The sequence below is a fragment of the Pavona decussata genome, unplaced genomic scaffold (assembly GCF_977016875.1).
Source record: "Pavona decussata unplaced genomic scaffold, jaPavDecu1.1 SCAFFOLD_72, whole genome shotgun sequence".
Lineage (NCBI taxonomy): Eukaryota > Metazoa > Cnidaria > Anthozoa > Scleractinia > Agariciidae > Pavona > Pavona decussata.
Genome location: NW_028145491.1, coordinates 2,020,423 through 2,041,335, shown reverse-complemented (window position 1 = coordinate 2,041,335; position 20,913 = coordinate 2,020,423). Strand labels below are relative to the sequence as shown.

General features: G+C 37.5%; 1 protein-coding gene across 1 annotated transcript; it reads left to right on the top strand.

The window, feature by feature from the left end:
• The first annotated feature begins 9,558 nt into the window (after positions 1 to 9,558).
• Positions 9,559 to 11,480, top strand: LOC146476914 (ryncolin-1-like). The gene is made up of 2 exons (XM_085113854.1): positions 9,559 to 10,057; positions 10,673 to 11,480. Exons 1-2 carry the CDS (start codon positions 9,655 to 9,657, stop codon positions 10,933 to 10,935), a joined length of 666 nt encoding a protein of 221 aa, XP_084969980.1. The 5' UTR covers positions 9,559 to 9,654; the 3' UTR covers positions 10,936 to 11,480.
• Positions 11,481 to 20,913: the final 9,433 nt, after the last annotated feature.

The following is a 20,913-nucleotide window of genomic DNA, read 5'->3' as shown; positions in this document are numbered from 1 at the left end:
CCACGTTTATGTAAAAACGGGTAAGGAAAACTCTTGTTTAATGTTAACTGGGTGCTTCTGTGCTCTATCATATCATTCCTATCGTCCATAAAATTCAACTGAAGCAAGCGCCATACTCAGTCTAAACAAATAAAACTGACCGCTAAATCCCACAAAGAAACGTTAAAGAAAGTTATGCTCAGAGAACAGCATTTTTCATTTCCATTCCCTAAGGGCCAGTGAAAAGCACGTCCACTGTTCCACTGATTTCTATTCTACCACCCAATATGCAAACTTAAGGCCCGGCTCATACGTCGAACTTTACATGAGCAGAACCTAATACCTATTAAGGTCGACCTAAATAATTAAGTTCGGCAGTTGATTCAGACGTCGAACCTAACTGAAGTCGAACTTAAAGCTAAAGTGTAAAAGTAGATTTTCGAGGTCATCGGCTGTTGTTTTTTCTCAACAAGATTCAAAATGGCGGGAAAAATGAATTGTGACATGCGGGAAGAGCTTGTTTGGTAAAATGGCATTGAGGGTGGTCAATTGTTTATTTTAGTATTAGTTTTTATTGATATTTCTTATAATTCTTTATAGTTATTATATTTTTATATAAAATTTTTAAATTCATGTAAAGCGCTTTTGATCATTTTAATGTTAAAAGGCGCTATATTAAGTGAATAAATTATTATTATTATTATTTTTTATTATTATTATTATTATTATTATTATTATTATTATTATTATTATTATTAAAATAACGAAGACAGGCCAAACACGGCTCCTATTGGTCGAATATGACCTTCAATGCTAATTTGCTCTTACAAGTACGTCTTTCAAAGATCTCCCTTTTCTGTACGACAGTAGGGAAGGGTCTTTGTAGATCTCTCTTAGCAGAGATTGATTTTCTATCAAGTGCCATTTACTCATCTGAATGGTTTTAGGTTAGGCACAGAAGAACGATATTCCGTAACAAGCGGCAAAATGTTTTTAAATGGTTTTTTTTTTTTTTTTGCCGCGACATTCTTTCGCTGAGATTGACTTCTGAGAGAGTTTTATCTATAAGGTTATCGAAGTAACCTCTATAGCGTAACCTCTGTTTGAATAAAGTAATGTTTTCTTCAAATGTTGTTTTTGAAGATTTTGTTCTGAGAAGTTTTGACGCTTCGCCTTTGATATAGCCTGTATTGGAAAGTTTCTGTCGGTTTGAAGTGCGTGTGTACATCAAGAATAGAGTTTTTTTTTTAATCTTTCGCATCTCAGACAAATATATTTAGTTGTTTCTAAACAAGTAGAACAAGCACATTCCTCTTTTCCCGCCATCTTGTTCAGAACGAAATCCTTTGCGCATGCCAAGTCAATGGAACGCGCAGACCTCTGGGATAGGTATAATTTATATTATGTATACGTAAAGTATGCATTTGGTTCGGCACATGTAAAAGTTCGACGTATGAATCGAAGTCGAACTTTTGCCTTTCAGTTAGACTGGCGCAGTCGAATAGAGTGGCGGGTCGACCCAAATACATATCTGTCGATCCTAACTGATTCATACGTCGATCTTTACATGCGCCGAACCAAATGATTAAGTTCGGCTCATGTAAAGTTCGACGTATGAACCGGGCCTAAGTCAGTCACAACGACAAAACGTTCATTGAAATTCTGCTCCCCTAGTAGAGTAGTTTAAAACAAAACTAAACCACATTTAAATCAAAGACTCCTGTGAGTCAACTCGTGAATGCAGAAGTAAATAATGGCAAGGTATAAAACATTGTTCACATCAGTGTGATTGGTTGGCCAGGGACTCGAAATATAAACCATAAAGGCTTACTGAAGGAGCCTCACGGGCATTTGATTCCGCATCCTACGCCGCTTAGATTAATAGCTGTTTCTCTCAGCAAGATTGAGCTCCTTGAATAGTTTTGTATTTTTTAAAACTTTTAATTTTGAAAATTGTTTGGAGCCTTTAGAGTGGTTGGCTTTTAAAGGTGTTTCTGTGAAGGGGGCACAATCAATACAATACCTAGTGTTTCTTGAGTGTGCGTCAGAATTTGTTCTCAGAGATGCGTTTATGATCCTTTTGTAGACCAGAGCACATCGATCGATATATACTTGATTGTAAAAGGGAATCAAATTAAGGTGATTGATTATTGTTACTGTTCGAGTAGTATATCGGCTTCAAGAGTAGTAGTGTAGTAGTACGTGCGGCCCGTTTGTGCATAGGGAGAACTAACTGTGCGTTCGAAAATGGCTAACACCACAGGTCACCAAAGCGTATGTGACATAGGTCACCATGCAAGCGTGATATAAGAGTTGGTATGGCGTCAAAATTAAATCGAAATTTAGACAACCCACAAAGTGCAGTTGCGTGTGTTTTGCGTGTGTTTTGTTCTCCTAAGTCAGATCCCTCTCACTTGTTTGGACTTGTTTGCCTCATAAAAATCTAATTCACTCTATGAATTTGCCTTTATCTTAAATCCTCCAGTGTCTCTGCCGTATCAAATAATCTTTAAACTGACTCTGCTTTCCTGTGGTTTGACTTGAGTCGGATCATCTCGCATCTTTATTGCGTCCATATTGGAGTTTATACTGCACAATTTTTTTAACTAGCTTCTTCCCGACATCATTGATTTCAATTCTTTGGCTACATCCCGCGTATGGAAGAAAGAGAACATTCTAAGTTTGCATTCATTTGTTAATCATAGTGGCTAACCGGTAAAAGGTAGCTTGTACACCTTCGATCCTTCAACATGATGTTTCTAAGCTGCCGTAGTGCTTAGATAGAATGCAAATAAGAAGTCAGTGTTCTCGGAGTAGTATCACTTTCTTTGTTTTGTTTGGCGCCCTTTTTATTTGTTTTGACTTCTTACAACAATGGTTTGGAAGCAATAGCCATGAGAAGCACATATCTATGGCCAGGATGGAAATTGTTCAAATTCAAAAAAGGCGTTGAGCCGAAGGTTCCCACAAAAAAGAACATTACTTAGATTACAATGAATGTTTTGTCTATGTGACTTACTTTTAAGCTCAAAAGCTTGCAATTGGCTGATAAAATAGAAATTGGAACAGTGCACGTGCTTTTCTCTGGCCCTTAGGGAATGGTAATGAGAAAGTGCTGTTCTCTGAGCAGAACTTTCTTTGGCGTTTCTTTGTTTGGTTTAGCGCTTGGTTTTGCTCGTTTACACTGAATATGGCGCTTGTTTCAGTTGTATAGAAACAGAAACACGCGGTTAACATTAAACAAGTGTTTTCCCTATACGTTTTTCCTTATCTATTTTTCATTCCTACATATACATTTTAACGATCGCATTCGGTTTTACAATAATCGTTAATTATAAACTATGAGTTTTGATTTTGTTTATAATTCTCCTTCTACGCCTTGTAATTTTTCGTGTTAAAACTGCCCAAAGAAAGCGCTTAAAAGGTAAGATGGCATTTGAAGTCTCGTGCGTTAAGAATAGTAAGCAATTCTACATACATTGCCCATACTGGCCCTATTTTTAAGGAACTTAAACTCTTAAAATTTCATGATATCCATTCGTTTCAATTAGGTATTTTTATGTTTTCATTTAAGAGCTCTACACTCCCTTCCAAATTAAATAACATTTTTTTTTACTGAATAGTCAAATCCATAATTATAATACTAAGAATGCTCAGTCCTTCCGCTTGCCACTGTGCAGAACGAACACCAGGAAGTTTTCAATTTACTTTCAAGGTCAAAAATTTTATAATTCGCTAAATTCTGACATAACTAGTTCTCCCCCCTCCGCTTCTTTTAAAAGAAAGCTTAAATAATATTTCTTTTCTCTAGGTATTAACTTCTGTAAGGCTGTAATTCTTATGTGTACGCAGTCAAAGTTAATTACCATAAGTCCATATTGTAATATTAATATAAGATTAGTTATTTTAAGTGAGGAAGCCTGACTTGTTATAAGCCTCGTGGTTTCTTTCTGGTTTTCTCGCCATTTATTTTTTTTTTCATCAATTTTCTTCATTTTTTTTTTCACTGATCTGTAAATGTTGTGTATATGGCAAAATAAATATTGTATGAAATAAATATTGTATGAAAGTCTCCACTGTCATTTGTGTACGAGATGTTTTGTAATAGATCAGTCTATACACATTTTTGCATTTCCTAATTCTTCAAGAAATATTGTATTAAATATTTCATCCTTCATACATTTTCATTACACTGTACAGCTATTTCAATTAACTTTGTCGGATCAAAGCATGAAACTACAAGACAAGACCGCAAGGTTACATGGAATTTTTACGAATAAATTAATCAAAATCAGCTATCCTCGCCTGTTCAGTGAAGATCTACGCTGGCGAGCCATTTGGATGAAAGAAATGTTAGGATATCAAGTGGATGAGGTGGCAGCTGCTTTAGGATGCCACCAAGAGCTATAAAACGTTATGTTTCAAAAGTTTTAAATTTCGGAGAAGTGAAAGCAAATACCATTGGAAGACCGACAAAAAGTGTGGCCATGCCCCGCACGTGAAATTTTTTATTATGGAAGCAGTGCTTGAACACGCCGAAAAGAGACAACAGAACTTTTAAAAGCAACGTCAATGGCAACGGCAACTGCCAGGCAATTGCCCTGTACGTGCGTTTTAAATTTCCGTACTGATTTCCTTGCGTCCTCTGCAAAACAACAAACTGAAATGACCAAATTCAAGGTTCTGTGGAGAACGTAAACATACGACAGTGAATTTTTCATTCTCTTTCTTAACTCGCATGACACGCGTACCAGTTTGGTTCCTGGGTAGTTCACAATTTTTGTACAAGTTGGAGGGGTTGAAATAATCGCGAAGTAGCCCAAAATTAATGAAATGAAGTTACATTTTCAAGTGACTTTTTTGTTGATGTCGACGTTGTCGTTGCTTAAATTCCCTACTGTTAGTCTGTGTATGCTGCGAGTCTTTGTTTTTCGCTTTAAAACACGCAAACAAACGTTTATACGGTTTTCTTTCATCCTACTTGTCACAAATAAAAGTTACAAAAAAATAAATAAATAAATAAATAAATAAATAACCGGGCGCTAAACCTCACAAAGAAACGCTAAAGAAAGTTCTGCTCAGAGAACAGCACTTTCTCATTTCCATTCCCTTAGGGCCAAAGAGAAGCACGTCCACTGTTCCAATTTCTATTTTACCAGCCAATATGCAAAATTAAGTCAGTCACAACGACAAAACATTCCTTGTAATTCTCATTGCATATCACAAAACCAGTAATGTCCATACATACCTTATACAGACGTAGGCATGAAATACATACGTGTACATGCATTAGAATAATTGCATTACATGTAACGGAAAGGTGAGCTTATACGATGAAGATTATTTTCTCAGTGGCTTACCGCGAAGTTTGGCACTGTAGAGGTTTGATTTCCTTCACAACAGCTCATCCCGTTTGTTTTTTTTCTTTTTGGAAGAAACTGAGACGATTGTTTAGTACAAGCTACGAAGTTTTCTTTTAAAATTAGTTTTTCTCGGCTTGCAAGCCCTTACACGCGTGATCTTTGGACCCCGGTCAGGCAGTTTGACCAAAGCCAGAAACCGCAATATGACACAAGAAAAGGTTGCGACATCCAGGATATAATTCAGTCTGTTTCTGTTTTTGACGGAGGCATTGATGTCTTGAGGGAGACCAAAGTGTCAAAATCTTCGAAGCGGTCCTTTTATATTCAAACCGACCTGTCAGCGATACCTGGAGTCAGAAAAATAAATCCAATTTACCCTTGGACAAAAATTTAGTTGGTTCTGGCTCCTGGTGCACCAGGGGAAAACATGTTGATCTCCCCTTGAGAAAAATACTCCAGTGATATTTTCCTCTTGTTGAGTGTTCTAGAAACATTTTATGTACAAGGAAAGGTAGCATGGTTTTGACCCAACAGGTAAACGTTCTCATCAGGTAGTCCGGTCAAAAAGATCGACCCTGTGTCAGTTTCGATCTTAAATGCATGAACTTTTTTGTCTGACTTGTTTGCCTCATAAAAATCTAATTCACTCTATGCTATGAATTTGCCATTATCTTAAGTCCTTCAGTGTCTCTGCCGTATCAAATAATCTTTAAACCGATTCTGCTTTCCTGTGGTTTGACTTGAGTCGGATCATCCAGGGGCACCCAACGACAATTTTCTCTCAGATCCTTTAAAACGTTATTTTAGGCGATCTGGAGTGGCTTTAAAGCTCTATAGGTACATTTTAGGCAGCGCTATAACATTTTTATTGGGGCATTTTTGTCTATTAGGTCTTATTTCCTTTCCGAAAATCTTAGCTGACCTTTTTTCGGTACCCGAAACAACATTTTTGTTAATCCGAAAACAATAGGCCTTAAATTTCCCATATCACGAAAGTTCGTGGTGAAAATTCCCTGTAGAAAATTGTAGGGGATTAAGGGCCTTCCGAACAGATAATTTACCGAAGCGATCCGTTGGGTGCCCCTGATCATCTCGCATCTTTATTGCGTCCATATTGGAGTTTATACTGCACATTGTTTTGAACCGGCTTTTTCCCGACGTCATTGATTTCAATTGTTTGGCTACATTCCCCGTATGGAAGAAAGAGAACATTCTAAGTTTGCATTCATTTGTTAATCATAGTGGCTAACCGGTAAAAGGTAGCTTGTACACCATCGATCCTTCAACATGATGTTTCTAAGCTGCCGTAGTGCTTAGATAGAATGCAAATAAGAAGTCGGTTTTCTCGGAGTAGTATCACTTTCTTTGTTTTGTTTGGCGCCTTTTTTATTTGTTTTGACTTCTTACAACAATGGTTTGGCAGCAATAGAAACACGCAGCTATGGCATGGATGGAAATTGTTCAAATTCAAAAAAGGAGTTGAGCCGAAGGTTCCCACAAAAAAAGAACATTACTTAGATTACAATGAATGTTTTGTTCTTGGGACTTACTTTTAAGCTCAAAAGCTTGCTTATTGGCTGGTAAAATAGAAATTGGAACAGTGCATGTGCTTTTCTCTGGCCCTTAGGGAATGGTAATGAGAAAGTGTTGTTCTCTGAGCAGAACTTTCTTTAGCGTTTCTTTGTGACGTTTAGCGCTTGGTTTTGCTCGTTTAGACTGAGTATGGCGCTTGTTTCAGTTGAATTTTACGGACGATAGCAATAGCATGCCAGAAACAGAAGCACGCGGTTAACATTAAACAAGCGTTTTCCCGATACGTTGCTACGTAAACGTGGAGTTACAAGAAATTGCACGCTTAGGCCTGAAGCAATGCGGTTCACTGTCAAGGGAAAATGATAAAAACAAAGACGCGCTAAAGAAAGTTCTGCTCAGAGAACAGCATTTTTCATTTGAAGTCCATTCCATTAGGGTGAGAGAATTCATCAGAAACTTCTTGTGTGGCTTAGCAAAATTGGAGGTACAAAAAAATGCGCGGCTGTCCTCAAACAATGTTCAATGTCAAGGGAAAACGAAAAATTAAAACAGAAATTCCAAAGAAAGAAGTAAAAACTGATGCCATGGATACTGAGAGACATAAAGTGGATAACATCTTTGCTTTGAGTTATCTTATTGCAGAGGACTGCAGAGGATACGGAGATTAAAAACCCGACATCAAGAAGCAGTTACTACAGATCAAGACTTTGTCCTTCATCAAAGTGAGTTTTTTTTTCTAAATTTTGAGGTATTAAGGTTTAGCTATTCAGGTTTTAATACAATATTTTTGACCAAGTTGCTCACTTTCGGTGCTCTATAAAGTCTACGTTTTCTCATTGTTGCCAGTTATGTAGCCGATTGTCCTTTTAAAACAGTTTTTGTTTTCAGCTAGTTTTCCGTTAGCTTCTGTGCATGGGGTTTACCAGCTGAGATGTTTACATTCCTGAACCGTTCGGGTTTTCTCGCTGTTCCTACCAGTTTCTTTCAATTCCCGGGAAGATAGGAATCTTGCCAGCCTTGGTGTGTCTGGTGATGGCCACGAAAACACGGAAACTAACTTATTACCAGCCCGAGCCGGTGAGGGCCGTATTTTGCCTATTCGTTTTCTAATTTCAGATTTCATGTTCGTTCTTGGTTTTTTAGTTTATTTTTTTCCACGGGGGTGCCAATTCCTATCTTCTCACATGCCTCTCAAATTCAATGAACGCTCAGATATTTTTCAAATATGGCAGTAGCGACTATGGAACTTCACATAATTCCCAAAACAGAGCCAGATCAACCGTTGACGCTTCAGCCAAGACTAGAGAGAAGTAATGTCTTTGGCTAATCTCGTACCCTGATCTCAGTCGGTTCGGGAATGTCGAAATGTGAGATCTCCCCTCCGCCTGACCATGGGAGATCTGGGTACGAGATTAGCCTTTGACAAGAGTCGACTTCCAGTCAATTTGTGCTCGGACCAAGGTCTTCCTCCCTCACTTTCAGACATTGTTTTCTCCCAATGAGATGTAGAGGAGACTTAGGCAAATATGGACACTTCGTGCATTTAAAGTAGGACTGTCTGCCTCTCCTTATCTGGTCAAAAATGGAGATATTTGGTTAATTGCAGAAAGTGACTGGGGCCGAAAATAACACTAAAGCAACGTCAAACACATAAGTGTCATTTTGTTCCTTTCCTGGCGTATATTATTGGTGCCAAGTTTGAGCAGCATCAATCCAATATTTGCTGAGATATTCTTGATTCTGTAATTTATTCTTTACCGAAACGATTTGTGACGTCATCAATTTTGAACAAAAACTTGAATATCTGTGGAACGAGAGAAGATATTCAAAAGAAGTAAATGCCATTCTTGTTCTCTTTGAAAGGCCTTACAACTAAGCTTAAGTTATTTTTTTTCCTTCATAGGCTCTTTAAATTACTCTGATATCTATATAAGCCCTCATGACGATTGTTCGAACATTTTTTTCTGAGAGTGATAGCTTTTCGTCAGAAACTGGTAATCACGGGGATATACAATAAAGACGCGCTTAGATTGATGTATTTGTCAATCTTTCTTTTCGAAGTGGAGGTGAAGTGGCTATATTGGTTGTATCAAACATTTCAGTTAAACAGCTTTTGGATGAATTTGCTTAAAACAAATACCATGTCAAATCAGTATTTTCAAAGTATAAAAGAATACACATTTTGCCATGAGATAAGATTCGTTTCCACTACTGCTATTCTTTCATCCTTCAAAATAATCAACACGAGAGCCTTTTAATCTGTTTTCAAAAACTTATATGAACACCGCCGAAATAAGCTTGGGAAGCTAATTCATTCCTCCCTGATCATTCATTTGCAGCAAAACCATTTGCCTGGTGATTGAAAAGCTGATCATGGCTAGCTTGCGTGGCGTCTGGAGCCTAGTTTATGTTGCGCTTATGTTATCCACACTTGGTGCTACTAAAACTCCCAAAAAGTGTAAAGAAATATACGAGGCCGTGCATGCACTACTTCAGGAAGCAAAGAACGAAGTCAAGGAGCTTAGAGAAGAAATCAAGTCTTTAAACAAAACAATCAGTGTTAATAAAGGTATCTAAAGCTTTGTTTCTAAGTTGACTAGTTACCGACCTTTGCCTTTTTTTTAAGAAATTGTACAGGCGGAGGCAAGCTCGGTTTACAGTTAAATACCTTAATGTTGACTACTGCACCTGACATCATTTATTTACCTGGTTTTTGTTGATACGGAAACAAAACTAGCCCACAATATCCTTTCAACTCTCTTAATATGCACTAACAAATATGTGTATTTTATATTGTATTTTAGTTTATAAGAGCTGCTCTGAACTCTACAAAGCTGGTAAACGAACCAGCGGTGTTTACACGATCAACCCCGACAATGGTGGTGCCTTTGATGTGTACTGTGACCAAACAACAGCCGGTGGGGGGTGGACTGTGTTTCAAAAGAGATTGGACGGCTCGGTTAATTTCTACCTCGACTGGGACCACTACAAACGAGGCTTTGGAAATCTCAATGGGGAATTTTGGCTCGGATTGGACAAGATTCATCGTCTGACAAAAGAAACAAGCAAGGTTCGAGTGGATCTTGAAGACTTCAGCGGCAATACAGCATATGCTGAATACAGTTCCTTTGGTGTTAGTGATGAGGGAAGCAATTACATCCTCACTCTTGGTTCATACTCTGGTAGGTATACAATAATAATTGGACAATCAGATAGAAGGCTGTATTCAAATAACGTCCTATGAAACCTTTGTTTAAAAATATGTAAAGGAGAACGCTTATTAATTAAAAATATTTGCTTAAGGTCGTTTAAAGACTAAAGATAGCAATGTTCTGGACGTGAAAAAATGATCATAGACAGTATTCTCGATTTTTTTTAAATTAACATTAATTTTTTGTTATTCATGTTATTTTACGGAGTAAGTAAATCTGACACTTTGATACATTGATTGTTACTTTTTTTCTCAATTCGGAACAAGCTTTGTGTAACAAATTTAACAAAAAATAAGAATAAGCATATGAAATATTATATATTTTACTGCGAATTATAGACATGGTAGCCCAATTCACAGTTATGTACGCAATGTATGCAATTGCAAAAAGAAAGTCTGGGTAACTTCAGGCTTGAATGGGATTCATACCCATGACTTGGAGTGGAGGATAAATAAATAAATGTAAAATATATGAAATATCCGGTATATTGAATTGCTGATGAGAGATTTAATAACTACGTATATGCTGCGACATTTTTAACGCCATACTTTTCTTTTCTGATGTTTTTTTTTTTTTTTTTTCAAGGAACTGCTGGTGACTCGCTTTCTTTACATCGTGGCATGCCGTTCAGCACTAAAGATCGAGACAATGACAAATCTGGCGAGAATTGTGCCGCAGAATACAAGGGAGCCTGGTGGTACGAGTACTGTCACCATTCCAACCTGAACGGCCAATATCTTAAGGGCCAACACTCTTCTCTTGCTGACGGTGTGAACTGGTATCACTGGAAGGGTTATTACTACTCTGTTAAACGAGCTGAGATGAAAATCAAGCCAGTTAATGCTTAATTAAAACTCAGCGCGCTTTCAGTTTTTGTGTTGGTTTTGTTTTAGGCAGTTAAACACAGCATTATTTGGCTTGTCAGTATCTGCAGTTTTTCTTCTTGTTTTTTTTTTTTTTTTTTTTTTTTTTTTTTTTTTCATATACAGCTATTTCAATTAACGTTGTCGGTTCAAAGCATGAAGCTAAAAGACAAGACCGAAAGTTTACGTAGGCTTTTTATGAATAAATTCATCAAAATCAGTCATGCCTGGAGAAAACAATAGGTTGTAATTAGCAGTACAATAACCAGCACGCGCAGGGATAATTTTGATGAAATTATTCGTAAAAAATAATCCCACAAAACATTGCGGTCTTGTCTTTTAGCTTGATTTTAATCCGACAACGTTAATTGAAATAGCTGTATACATAGAAGGGTTATTACTAAATGGGGCTGAAATCTAAAATCAATCCAGTTTTGTAAATGTAACGTTCCTTGCTGAGGTGATTTGGGATGCTAATGGTTTTCCTGAGCAAATGTAACAGTTGCAAGAAGACTTAATAAAAGGTTTTGGTATTTCATTTACTGTCATTCATTTATCATTCAATTATCATTCAATTGTCATTCAATCATTCTTCTCATTTCTAAAATCGTGTAAATTGTTTACATCCCTAAACTATCTGCGGCGTATACACTTGTTTTCAGGTGTGCTAAAAAGATCAGTGGGCCATATATTGGGACTCAGAAAGTTTTTACGGCCAATTCAATTAATTTAGCAAATAGTTGGGGCAACAATTGAACAAAGTTAGAATACAAGCTTTAATGAGAAGAATGGAAACCAATTAACAAAATTACATAGTTGCTCTCCCGCCAAAACTAATCCACCAACATTGACGAGAAACTTTATCCTTACTTCATGATCCCAGGACAAAGACAGAAAATGAACAAAGAGTGCCTCAAAAAAGAAATACAGGCCCCCTGTTAACAGTGATATTGACGAGGCAAAGAAGATTTAAAATTGTTGTGGCGCGTTTAGACGAAACTTCCAGAAGAAATTGCTAGCAGACTGCAGTAACTGCTGCTAACTACGCGAAGCGAGTCTCGTTGAAAGTTCAACGTATAATAAACAGAAAATTTCATTTCAGCAAAGTGCCACTTGCAAAATGCAAATTATTAACCTAAATTCCCGCGCAAATACAGGCCTAGGTTAATACTAATTGAGGCCACTATTGCTATTAGATCCAACAGCCACCTTTGACGGCGAATTTAAGGATGACGATGGCACTTGAAAAATTAAGACTTAATGATATGCCAGTTGGTGATGTGGTGATAATTTTAGCTGCAGAGCAGAAAGAAAGTTTCTTCCCTTTTTTTACGTTCAATGTGAAGCTACGCCGCGCCTCGAAGAATTTTCTCTTTATCTTTTCTATGATCTTCTATTGCGTACCATAGCCTATTTGCGAGCTTATTTAGCTTTTACTTTCTCAAACAACCCATGGCGTTTCATGACTGACCGCGATTTCTTTTACGTATTTACATGCACTCTGCCCTTGAGAGCGGTTTGTTGTGTTACTATTTTTCAGTTTAATGGTCAAAAGTTAGTATGTCGTGGACTTACTTTGCCTAAAAAGCTAATAAACGAGCTTTGTTTAACGACGAAGACGTCAACAGGCAAAACAATGAGCTGGAGAAAAATTTCAAATTGCTTTGATCTAATTCCGCTATTCCATTTCATTGGTATCCATTAGTCAGACAGCATTCTGGCAGACGTAGACCAACAGAACACAGTAAAGGTAATGGGAATATTACGGCGTTCCATGTCTTTAATATATCTGTGCTGGTCGCTGTTAGATTTGTTTCTATTTATTATTATTATTATTATTATTATTATGATTATGATTATGATTATGATTATGATTATGATTATGATTATGATTATGATTATGATTATGATTATGATTATGATTATGATTATGATTATTATTATTATTATTATTATTATTATTATATAAATTTTTTCTTTCATTTTGTACTCATTGTGTGCCTGCAAATACTGATCCAATACAGTCGAACCTCCCGTAAGCGACCATCAAGATGCCAAGATTTAGTGGTCGCCTACGAGAGTCGAACAGTATAGAGTCTCGTCTGGGAACAGGTCTGACACATCCACTTATTCGAAGAGGGTTTATTGCATACATTTTCCTAGTTACAATACGAGCAGTGCTAAGTTGTAATTAAAAGTTCCTCATAAATTCTGAGTAGCATAGTACATACAGCGAACATGGACATCAGACCATGAGTCAAGTGGTCGCTTACAAGAGGTTAAAAACAATGAAGAATTATAATGCCATCACCTCACAAAGTGATACTTACAGTTGGTAGCTGTCAGTGTTCATTGATTATTTTGCGAGACCTGCAAAATAGAAATCTGGTAGTGAGGTTTCTAGCAGATAATGGTTGACTAGGGGCTCCCAGCGGTGTTTTGGGTGTTTAATTGTTAATTTTGATCCTGGAAATTTGGAAAGGTAATCGGCCCTGGAAGCCATATAATCCCTTGGAAGCCATATAACAAATTAGGGAACTTAAGGACAAGTAATTTCCTGTGACGGACGACGACCGGGATTCGTAGAAACGTTTTCGCCCACATTTTGGAGTAAATCGCCTCTATAAGAATAGAGCGATAATTTACAGAATAATTATGATTTCTATCGAAGAAAATACACTAGTTACGAATTACGAATTACCAAAAAAGAAACTTGAACGTAAACATTTTGAACGTTGCGCTGAAATTTGATCGTCGCGTCACATCGGCGAATTTGATCCGCTCGCAAGGACATGTTTGCTCGTATAACATTGCTTAGTTACCTCGTTTCATCAATGAAACGGTCAGTATAAAACACGGATTGCGAACTACGAACTGCGTATAAAACACGAAATGAAGTATAAAAGAAAACAGGGACTTTGGCACAAAATGCTGTCCAGGAAGAAAAAAAACCTATTTTCCTGCCAAGTGAAGGGCAGGAAGGCATGATGGGAATGGTATTTTCGCGCCATGAATGTCACGATGTAGAACTACGCATGTGCTATCAATCACTTAAAATGGCGGTGGAAGACCTGAATAACTCCTATTCGCATTTTTGCCGCAGTCCGTAGTCCGATACTGACCGGCAATGAAAATACAGTGAAAAACAGCCAAAATATTTCCTAAATGAAACATTTATTCAGATAAGTCGCTTTTTACGCCTGAAAAGGAAACGCGTACAATTTTCGCTTTAAGGCAAGCAACACGCAAGCGATTTAAAAGAATTGCGCATGCCATTTTGAAGCGAGTAATCGCCCAGTGCGGAGCGAAAACGGTTAGGAATACAAAGAATCGGTCAGTAAGAATAGTAACAGTTCTTGTGAGGTGGATTCCCAGACTTGGCTCAAACATTTGACAACGTCAACAACGTGTACGTTTGGTTGCAATGATGAAGTTAAAAAAATTATTCTGTTTCCTTTAAGAAGTCCTCTTTCCTAATTTTAGACATTATCATCATTTATGGACGGACAACATATCGCTTTCCTGTTATAAACAATGTAACCGGGAAAGCCGGTTAGTTGACACGTTATGGTAAAATCTGAGTTGTACATCGTAAGGTTGGTTATTTTAAAACCTAAAGTAGACACTCCCATAACCTGCAGGAGGTTGTAACAAGACATTAAATTGTTGGAAACCAAACGACATTAAAGTAAATAGAAAATTACGAGTTACAGTTCGTTCGACCTTTCCCGAGTTATTCCCTGCCATTTAGCACACCAAAAACCAAGGTGTGAAATGCCTTTAATGCCTATTATGGTCCAATCTGCTATCCGGAATATGCTCCTGGCGTTTGTCCTGGGTTGAGCACGTCAAACTCGAAGAAAACGAAGGAAAGGAAATCATTTCTAATACCGAATTATCATCCAGAGTGCTTGTGAGCACGTCTTATTCATGAAAGGCCGTTTATTTTACGATGGTGTCTTCAGCTTTAACTGCATAGCAGAATCCAAGAGCTACAAAATTTCAAGCTGAATTCTACTGAAAGTTATAGTCAAATCGCTTATCAGCTCGCTTGCGGCTCCTTGATATTCCAACCCTGATTGCTCTCTTGTTCACATAAACGACTTTTTGCATCTGATTGCGTTGGATGAGAGTGCACTCAATACTGCATCCTCGTAATATAATCTTCATCTCATTACTAAGACAAAGAGAAATTTGAAGGAAAAGCCAGAAAATATATTGAAAAGAATGAAATAACAATGAACATTTCAACTTACAACTTAGAGATGATTTTATGATCGCAAATGATCCCAAGTGGCCTCCTATCTTAATGAAGCTTACGCGTCAGCTAAAACAATAACTTAAATTTTCTCTTTACACTAACCCTTTTTTCAATACAGCTGAAGCCTGACAACCGTATAACTGAACAGCTTTTCTATCTTTAATTTGTCATAAAAGTAACGAATCACCAACCTAATGCGGGTATCGAAGAAAGATAAAAGAATGTTGTCATGTAAAACAATACGTCAACTACTGCATGTCCGTTGAGTACAGCAAACTAGACAAAATTTGCTTTCTTAGGAGCAACACTCAACTTGGCTATGGCCGCCTGGGAAACGATTCTTTACACTATCATCAACAGCATTTTAATTATGCTGGGCAGTTTTGCTAATTTGCTTGTCATCAGTTCGTTCATACAAGCTTCTTTCTGATCAATTTATCCGTAGCTGATTTCCTGGTTTGTGCACTCTATTAACCACTGTTAGTTTATCGCTTCAATCACTCGGACCAAAGCAATTTGTTCGAGTTACCTCAAAGGTTTCTTGGGTACGGCTTATTGACGGCCTCGTTGAATGGCCTAGTGAGTGTCACGTTCGATCGGTTTGTAGCCATATATTTCCCGTATAAGTACGTGATTTGGATCACAGATAAGAACACTGCACGAATTATCTTAGCTTCGTGCGTGATATCATTTGCTATGGGATTAATCTGTCTTAGCAAAGCTGCCTTAACATTGGCTCATGTGTATAACACTGCAATCATCATCACGGTATACTGTATTGCGTTATCTACAGGGAGGCTAGGAAACAAGCTGGGCGCATGTCGGAGTTTCAGAGAGGACCCCAGAGTATAATAAGCAAAGCTACAACAGGTGTTGGAGCGGTTTTGGTGACAACTCTGCTATGCTGGTTGCCTCTGGTTGATGAGGAAATCCTTAAAGCGCTGCTGTGGTGTATCACTGCTGGGTGTGTCAACTCTTGCATCAATCCATTCATCTACTACTACAAGTTCAATACTTTCGGCGAAATATCACAAAGCTGTTCCAGGGAATTTGGAGAAATGTCGGTGGCAGGCGTTTGCTCAGGATTAGCAGGAAAAACAGGGCGAGCGTCTACCCATCATAAGATTCTAGGCCGAATAAAATACATGAACAAGCGACAGCGCTGCTCAGATTACTATGGACGCCCCATCACGTGAGACATATATTTTCACAATATTACGATAATTATTTAAATGACCTGAAGAAAAAATTTAAAATATGTTTCCAAACTGTCTGCAAAAATTAGCCCGGGGCAAAGTAACTATAACGAATACCACCTTGAAAATTGCCGGACTTCGCTGTGAAATTCAAAATTACATTACAGTTTTAATGAATATAGAACTTTTGCCCACCGCTTGTGAAGCTGTCATGATATTGATGGACTATGTAATCGATGTTTTTTTAAATCAATATAAGCTAATTTAAGTTGCAAATGAGTCCTTTCTGGCAAGATATTTCTGACCCAACAATTTGAACGTTTTGTGCACAGTTTTCCTACCTACGTATGGTTAGGGTCCAAACCTGCAAAATTGGTGAACGATTTTTCTCCCTCATATATTAAATGACATTAAAACATTTATTTAACCGTAAATACTTCTGAATCTTTTTATATTTCAGCTCTCATGGTCATTTATACTGTAACGAATGCAGTTGCAATCATTAAATAACTTTTCTGGGACTTCAAACAGAAACGACGATTATGAGTAAGAGACGTATGATTTTTCTTTATTTTAGCATCATTTTAAGAAGAGATTAGTCGTGTTCATTTTGGTTAGTTAAGTGCGTTTGGAAGCAAATTCTCCGTAACCCAACTAGTTCTTGCAATTAGAAAAAGCGGCCATTATCTTATCGGACTGCAAGAAGAAAAAAGCGAGCCAGCACCTGTGACAATGAATTATATTATTCCGAGACGAAATCGAAATATATTATTCCAAGACGAAATCGAAAGCTTGTTTTTCAAAATAAATTTTCGATCCTGAAAACGAAACTTTTTTTGTTTGATACAATATGACAGAATCAAGAGACAATTTTTTCTCTAAAATAAAACTAATCGTTTCAGTATAAACTTGAAGATATTTTTTAATGAAGATATTTTAATTGTGCAACCCATTTGCTGTACGAAATTAGGTAATTATGTTACTGGTACGTTACAATTTTACAAGGAACTGCAATAAACCAACAAATAACCATAAACAACGAATACAACTACTGATCAAACTGCAAGTTACAATAAGAAAAGCTACAAGTTACAAGTACAGTACAATATTCCCTTAAGGTGGCTACATAGATCCTATTGTTAAAAGACAAAAATAAAATGCCTATTCAAAAGGGACACACCATACCAAAAAATTATCTCAAAAAACCAGCAAAATTACATAAAAGACAACTAGATTGTGTAGGACTGAGAAACAAACTTCAAATTATTCGGCTTCGAGAGGAACCTACCAATCTTTTAATATAGTAAAAAAAAAAAAAAGGACAAGACCGAGTAATAAGAATGACTGAAATAATTTGTGTTTGGATTCGAAACCATGACCTCTGTCATTTCGGTACAGTCCTCTACCAACTGAGCTATCAAGCCAACTGGAAAACAAAGAACATGAAGGCTGTTGGTAAGGGTTACTTGAAATTGGGCAGTGTACATCTTTTTGAAAAATTAAGGGGGCTAACCGTAATTGTAAAGATAAGGGAGTCTGTGTACTTGTGACTTTGGATAGCCATATCTTCGGTATTTGGACGCACAATGCAATCAAATTCCATGTGTTAATTGAACTATGTGTCATTCTGACGTCATCGGTCACGTCTACGATGCACTGAAAAAATTCGATGGGTTGTAAAATTACGTTAAGCTAGATGAATCGACAGTTTATCGTCAGATTTGTGTAGATGTATTTATACACTATTTCAGAAGAATTATTATTTTTCTGGTAAAAAGACGTCAAGACGAGAAAGGTATGAAACTTTAGCTGTCTCCTATTCAAGTAGTTGATTGTTGTAAATGTCTCCGCAAAAAAAGGTTTTCTCGTTAGGGTTCGGACTGTGTTCTCTCCCGTACCATTTGACAGTCCTCTTAGATTATTTTTGCTTCCTACTTAAAAGGAAATTGCACCTATCCGTCAGGGGTTCCTGGATAAAGCTTTGGCAGAGCGGAGCTGTGCACTAAACAGGCTGTAAAATATCGAAAACGAGGCTATTTTCGCGTGCATCTGACGAATGCTACGGGTAACAGACACGCAGAGTTTTACCCAGGCATTTCAGTAGTTTGCGATTTGTTTGCAAGGCTGTTTCCAAAAGTTTTTTGTCTGGCTTTTTTGTGGCATATTTTGTCTCACTACTTTTTGAAAGCTCCTACTTAGCTTTATTTTGTGGTGTAGTTTACAACGGCGAAAAACAGGTCGCAGCAGAGAACATATCGAAGAAGCGTCTAGCTGCATTTTAGGGTGGATGGTTCATTAGCATCAAGGAAAAGTGCACTTCTAGTTTGCTTTGTGGAAACGACTCTTTTGTGCAAAAACGTAACGTTAGTTAAAATGTTTATAACTGGGAAACGAAAGTTTCACTTTGTACGTCACCATACATAACGCACTTTTCCTTTTAACGTCAGTAAGCAAGCACAATGGATAACTAACTTGCAGTTACTTCTGATCAGACAACAAAAACTGTACTACAATTCTACTGAGAGCAAGTGAAATTTGCGAAGGGTTGACTTCTGCTGGGGACAGAAGAACGGACGTTTAATGAGCGTGGTAAGTGTAAATAAGAGGAAACATTTTTTGGCTTTCGTCATTTTAGGCCATTTCTTTTAATTTCTAACATCAAAATTGTGTATTTTAATTGAAAGAGGAGAGAAACTTAAGTGAGCAGTGAGAGTGCCCGATATTTTCTAAAAGAAACATTTTTGGCTTTCGTTGCTTGTAGTTAAATGCTGCGCTATCGATGACCGTGACTATGCACAGGCGTAAAGCTTAATGGCGGATTTAAGTAATGCGACAAACGTACATGAAAAATTAGAAAAATGAATTGAACATTTGCTGAAAGAAACATTTTTGTCTTTTGTTGCTTGTAGTTTCAAGTTCAAGCTATGCACAGGAGTGAAGCTTAATGGCGCATTTAAGTAATGCGACAAACGTATATAAAAATCAGAAAAATGAATTGAACAAGTGATTTTGTATTATGTCTAAAGTTACTTGTTTCTTTGATTTTCATACCTAGAGAATAAGCAGCAGTTTTTCACCAATGTAGCAAAGAAACAACTCTGTGACCGTCCTAATAATTGGTGGTTCAACAGATCCAGGTCGTCACTTTTCACTGTTCGTCACTCACAGTTGCTGGGTGCAGTGTCGTGGCAAGTCCTAGGGATTGTAGTCTGTGTGTCCCAGGATCAACCCGGAGGGAGTCGATCTTTTTGTTTTGATTTTTTTTTTTTTTTCAGACTGAGATGCAATATTTAACCGCATTTATTATTATTAAAATGCAGCGTTCCCTTTTCCGGTATCTAAAAATCCATGTGAAGACCGACGTAGTCCCCGGTGTGGTGGTCAATCTCTATCTCTCATTTCAGCTGCCTTCCATTCATGCGTCGGTTGGGTGGGCGGCAAAGATCAAAATATGGACTGATAGCGGCTGCCAGTGGCACCTTTACACGTTGACATCCAATCTCACCCCACAAAATAATTGTAAACCGCCATTAGACTATGTGATATGTACGGTATATAAATACATTACTTCGGTTTAATCGTTCGAGAGCTTGTGCAGTTCATCGAATCGAGATTCTCAAAATGCCAACAACCTTTTTTTCGGCGGTCGAGTGTTCTTTAGGCCCTTTCTTTTAATTTCGAACTCCAAAAATGTGTATTTTAATTGACGAAAGAGAGAAACTTAAGTGAGCAGTGAGAGTACCCCATATTCAATGAAAGTTTACAGCCCATCGAGCGACCGATGGAGCGCCTGAGCGAATGATATTTTCGTTGATTTGGTATATCGTTCATTTTGCAAGCGCAATTCACGAGTTAAAAATAGTCTACAGAAGTATGAAAAATTAAGAAGTGGAATGTCCAGGGTGGCAGGAGAGAAATGTTAATTTTTTTCGCCTTAGAAAAGGTTTGCAGAGGGAAGAACAGCTAAGGAAGGGAGAGGAACCACAAATAAAAAGTGTGGGAAGCAGGAAGTTCTCATCCCACACTCAGCTATATCAGTTCCCACACACACCCTTGGTGTGGTTAAGGGAAACCTTTCATGAGCATCAAAACCTTAAAGTGAATATACTTCATCTCTTCAGATAACCAGAGCCTTTAGGCTCAGTGTTGGCATGCTGTTGGCATGCTGCTGTGATATTCACCGATCCTCTATAACAATGGATATTAAAATTGAAACTGCAAAGCGCATGTTAAGGCCATTCTCTGGACATCCATTTTTATTTTAGATTCTTTTCAACATTTGTACAACGGTAGATGTAAGGATTACATTAATAATGAACGACACCATTTAGGTTATTCATCCCGATCCCTTACGATTTTTTGTCGTCAATCACTAACAACAGTATTCCTTGCGTCTTTTCGCCAGAACATGTGCATGGATAAGAGTTCCCTTATCTGTAAAAGGTTTGACTTCCCTTTGCGGAAAAGTTTCCTGTTTTGAAAGCCTAGATGGTCATCAAAAGTAAG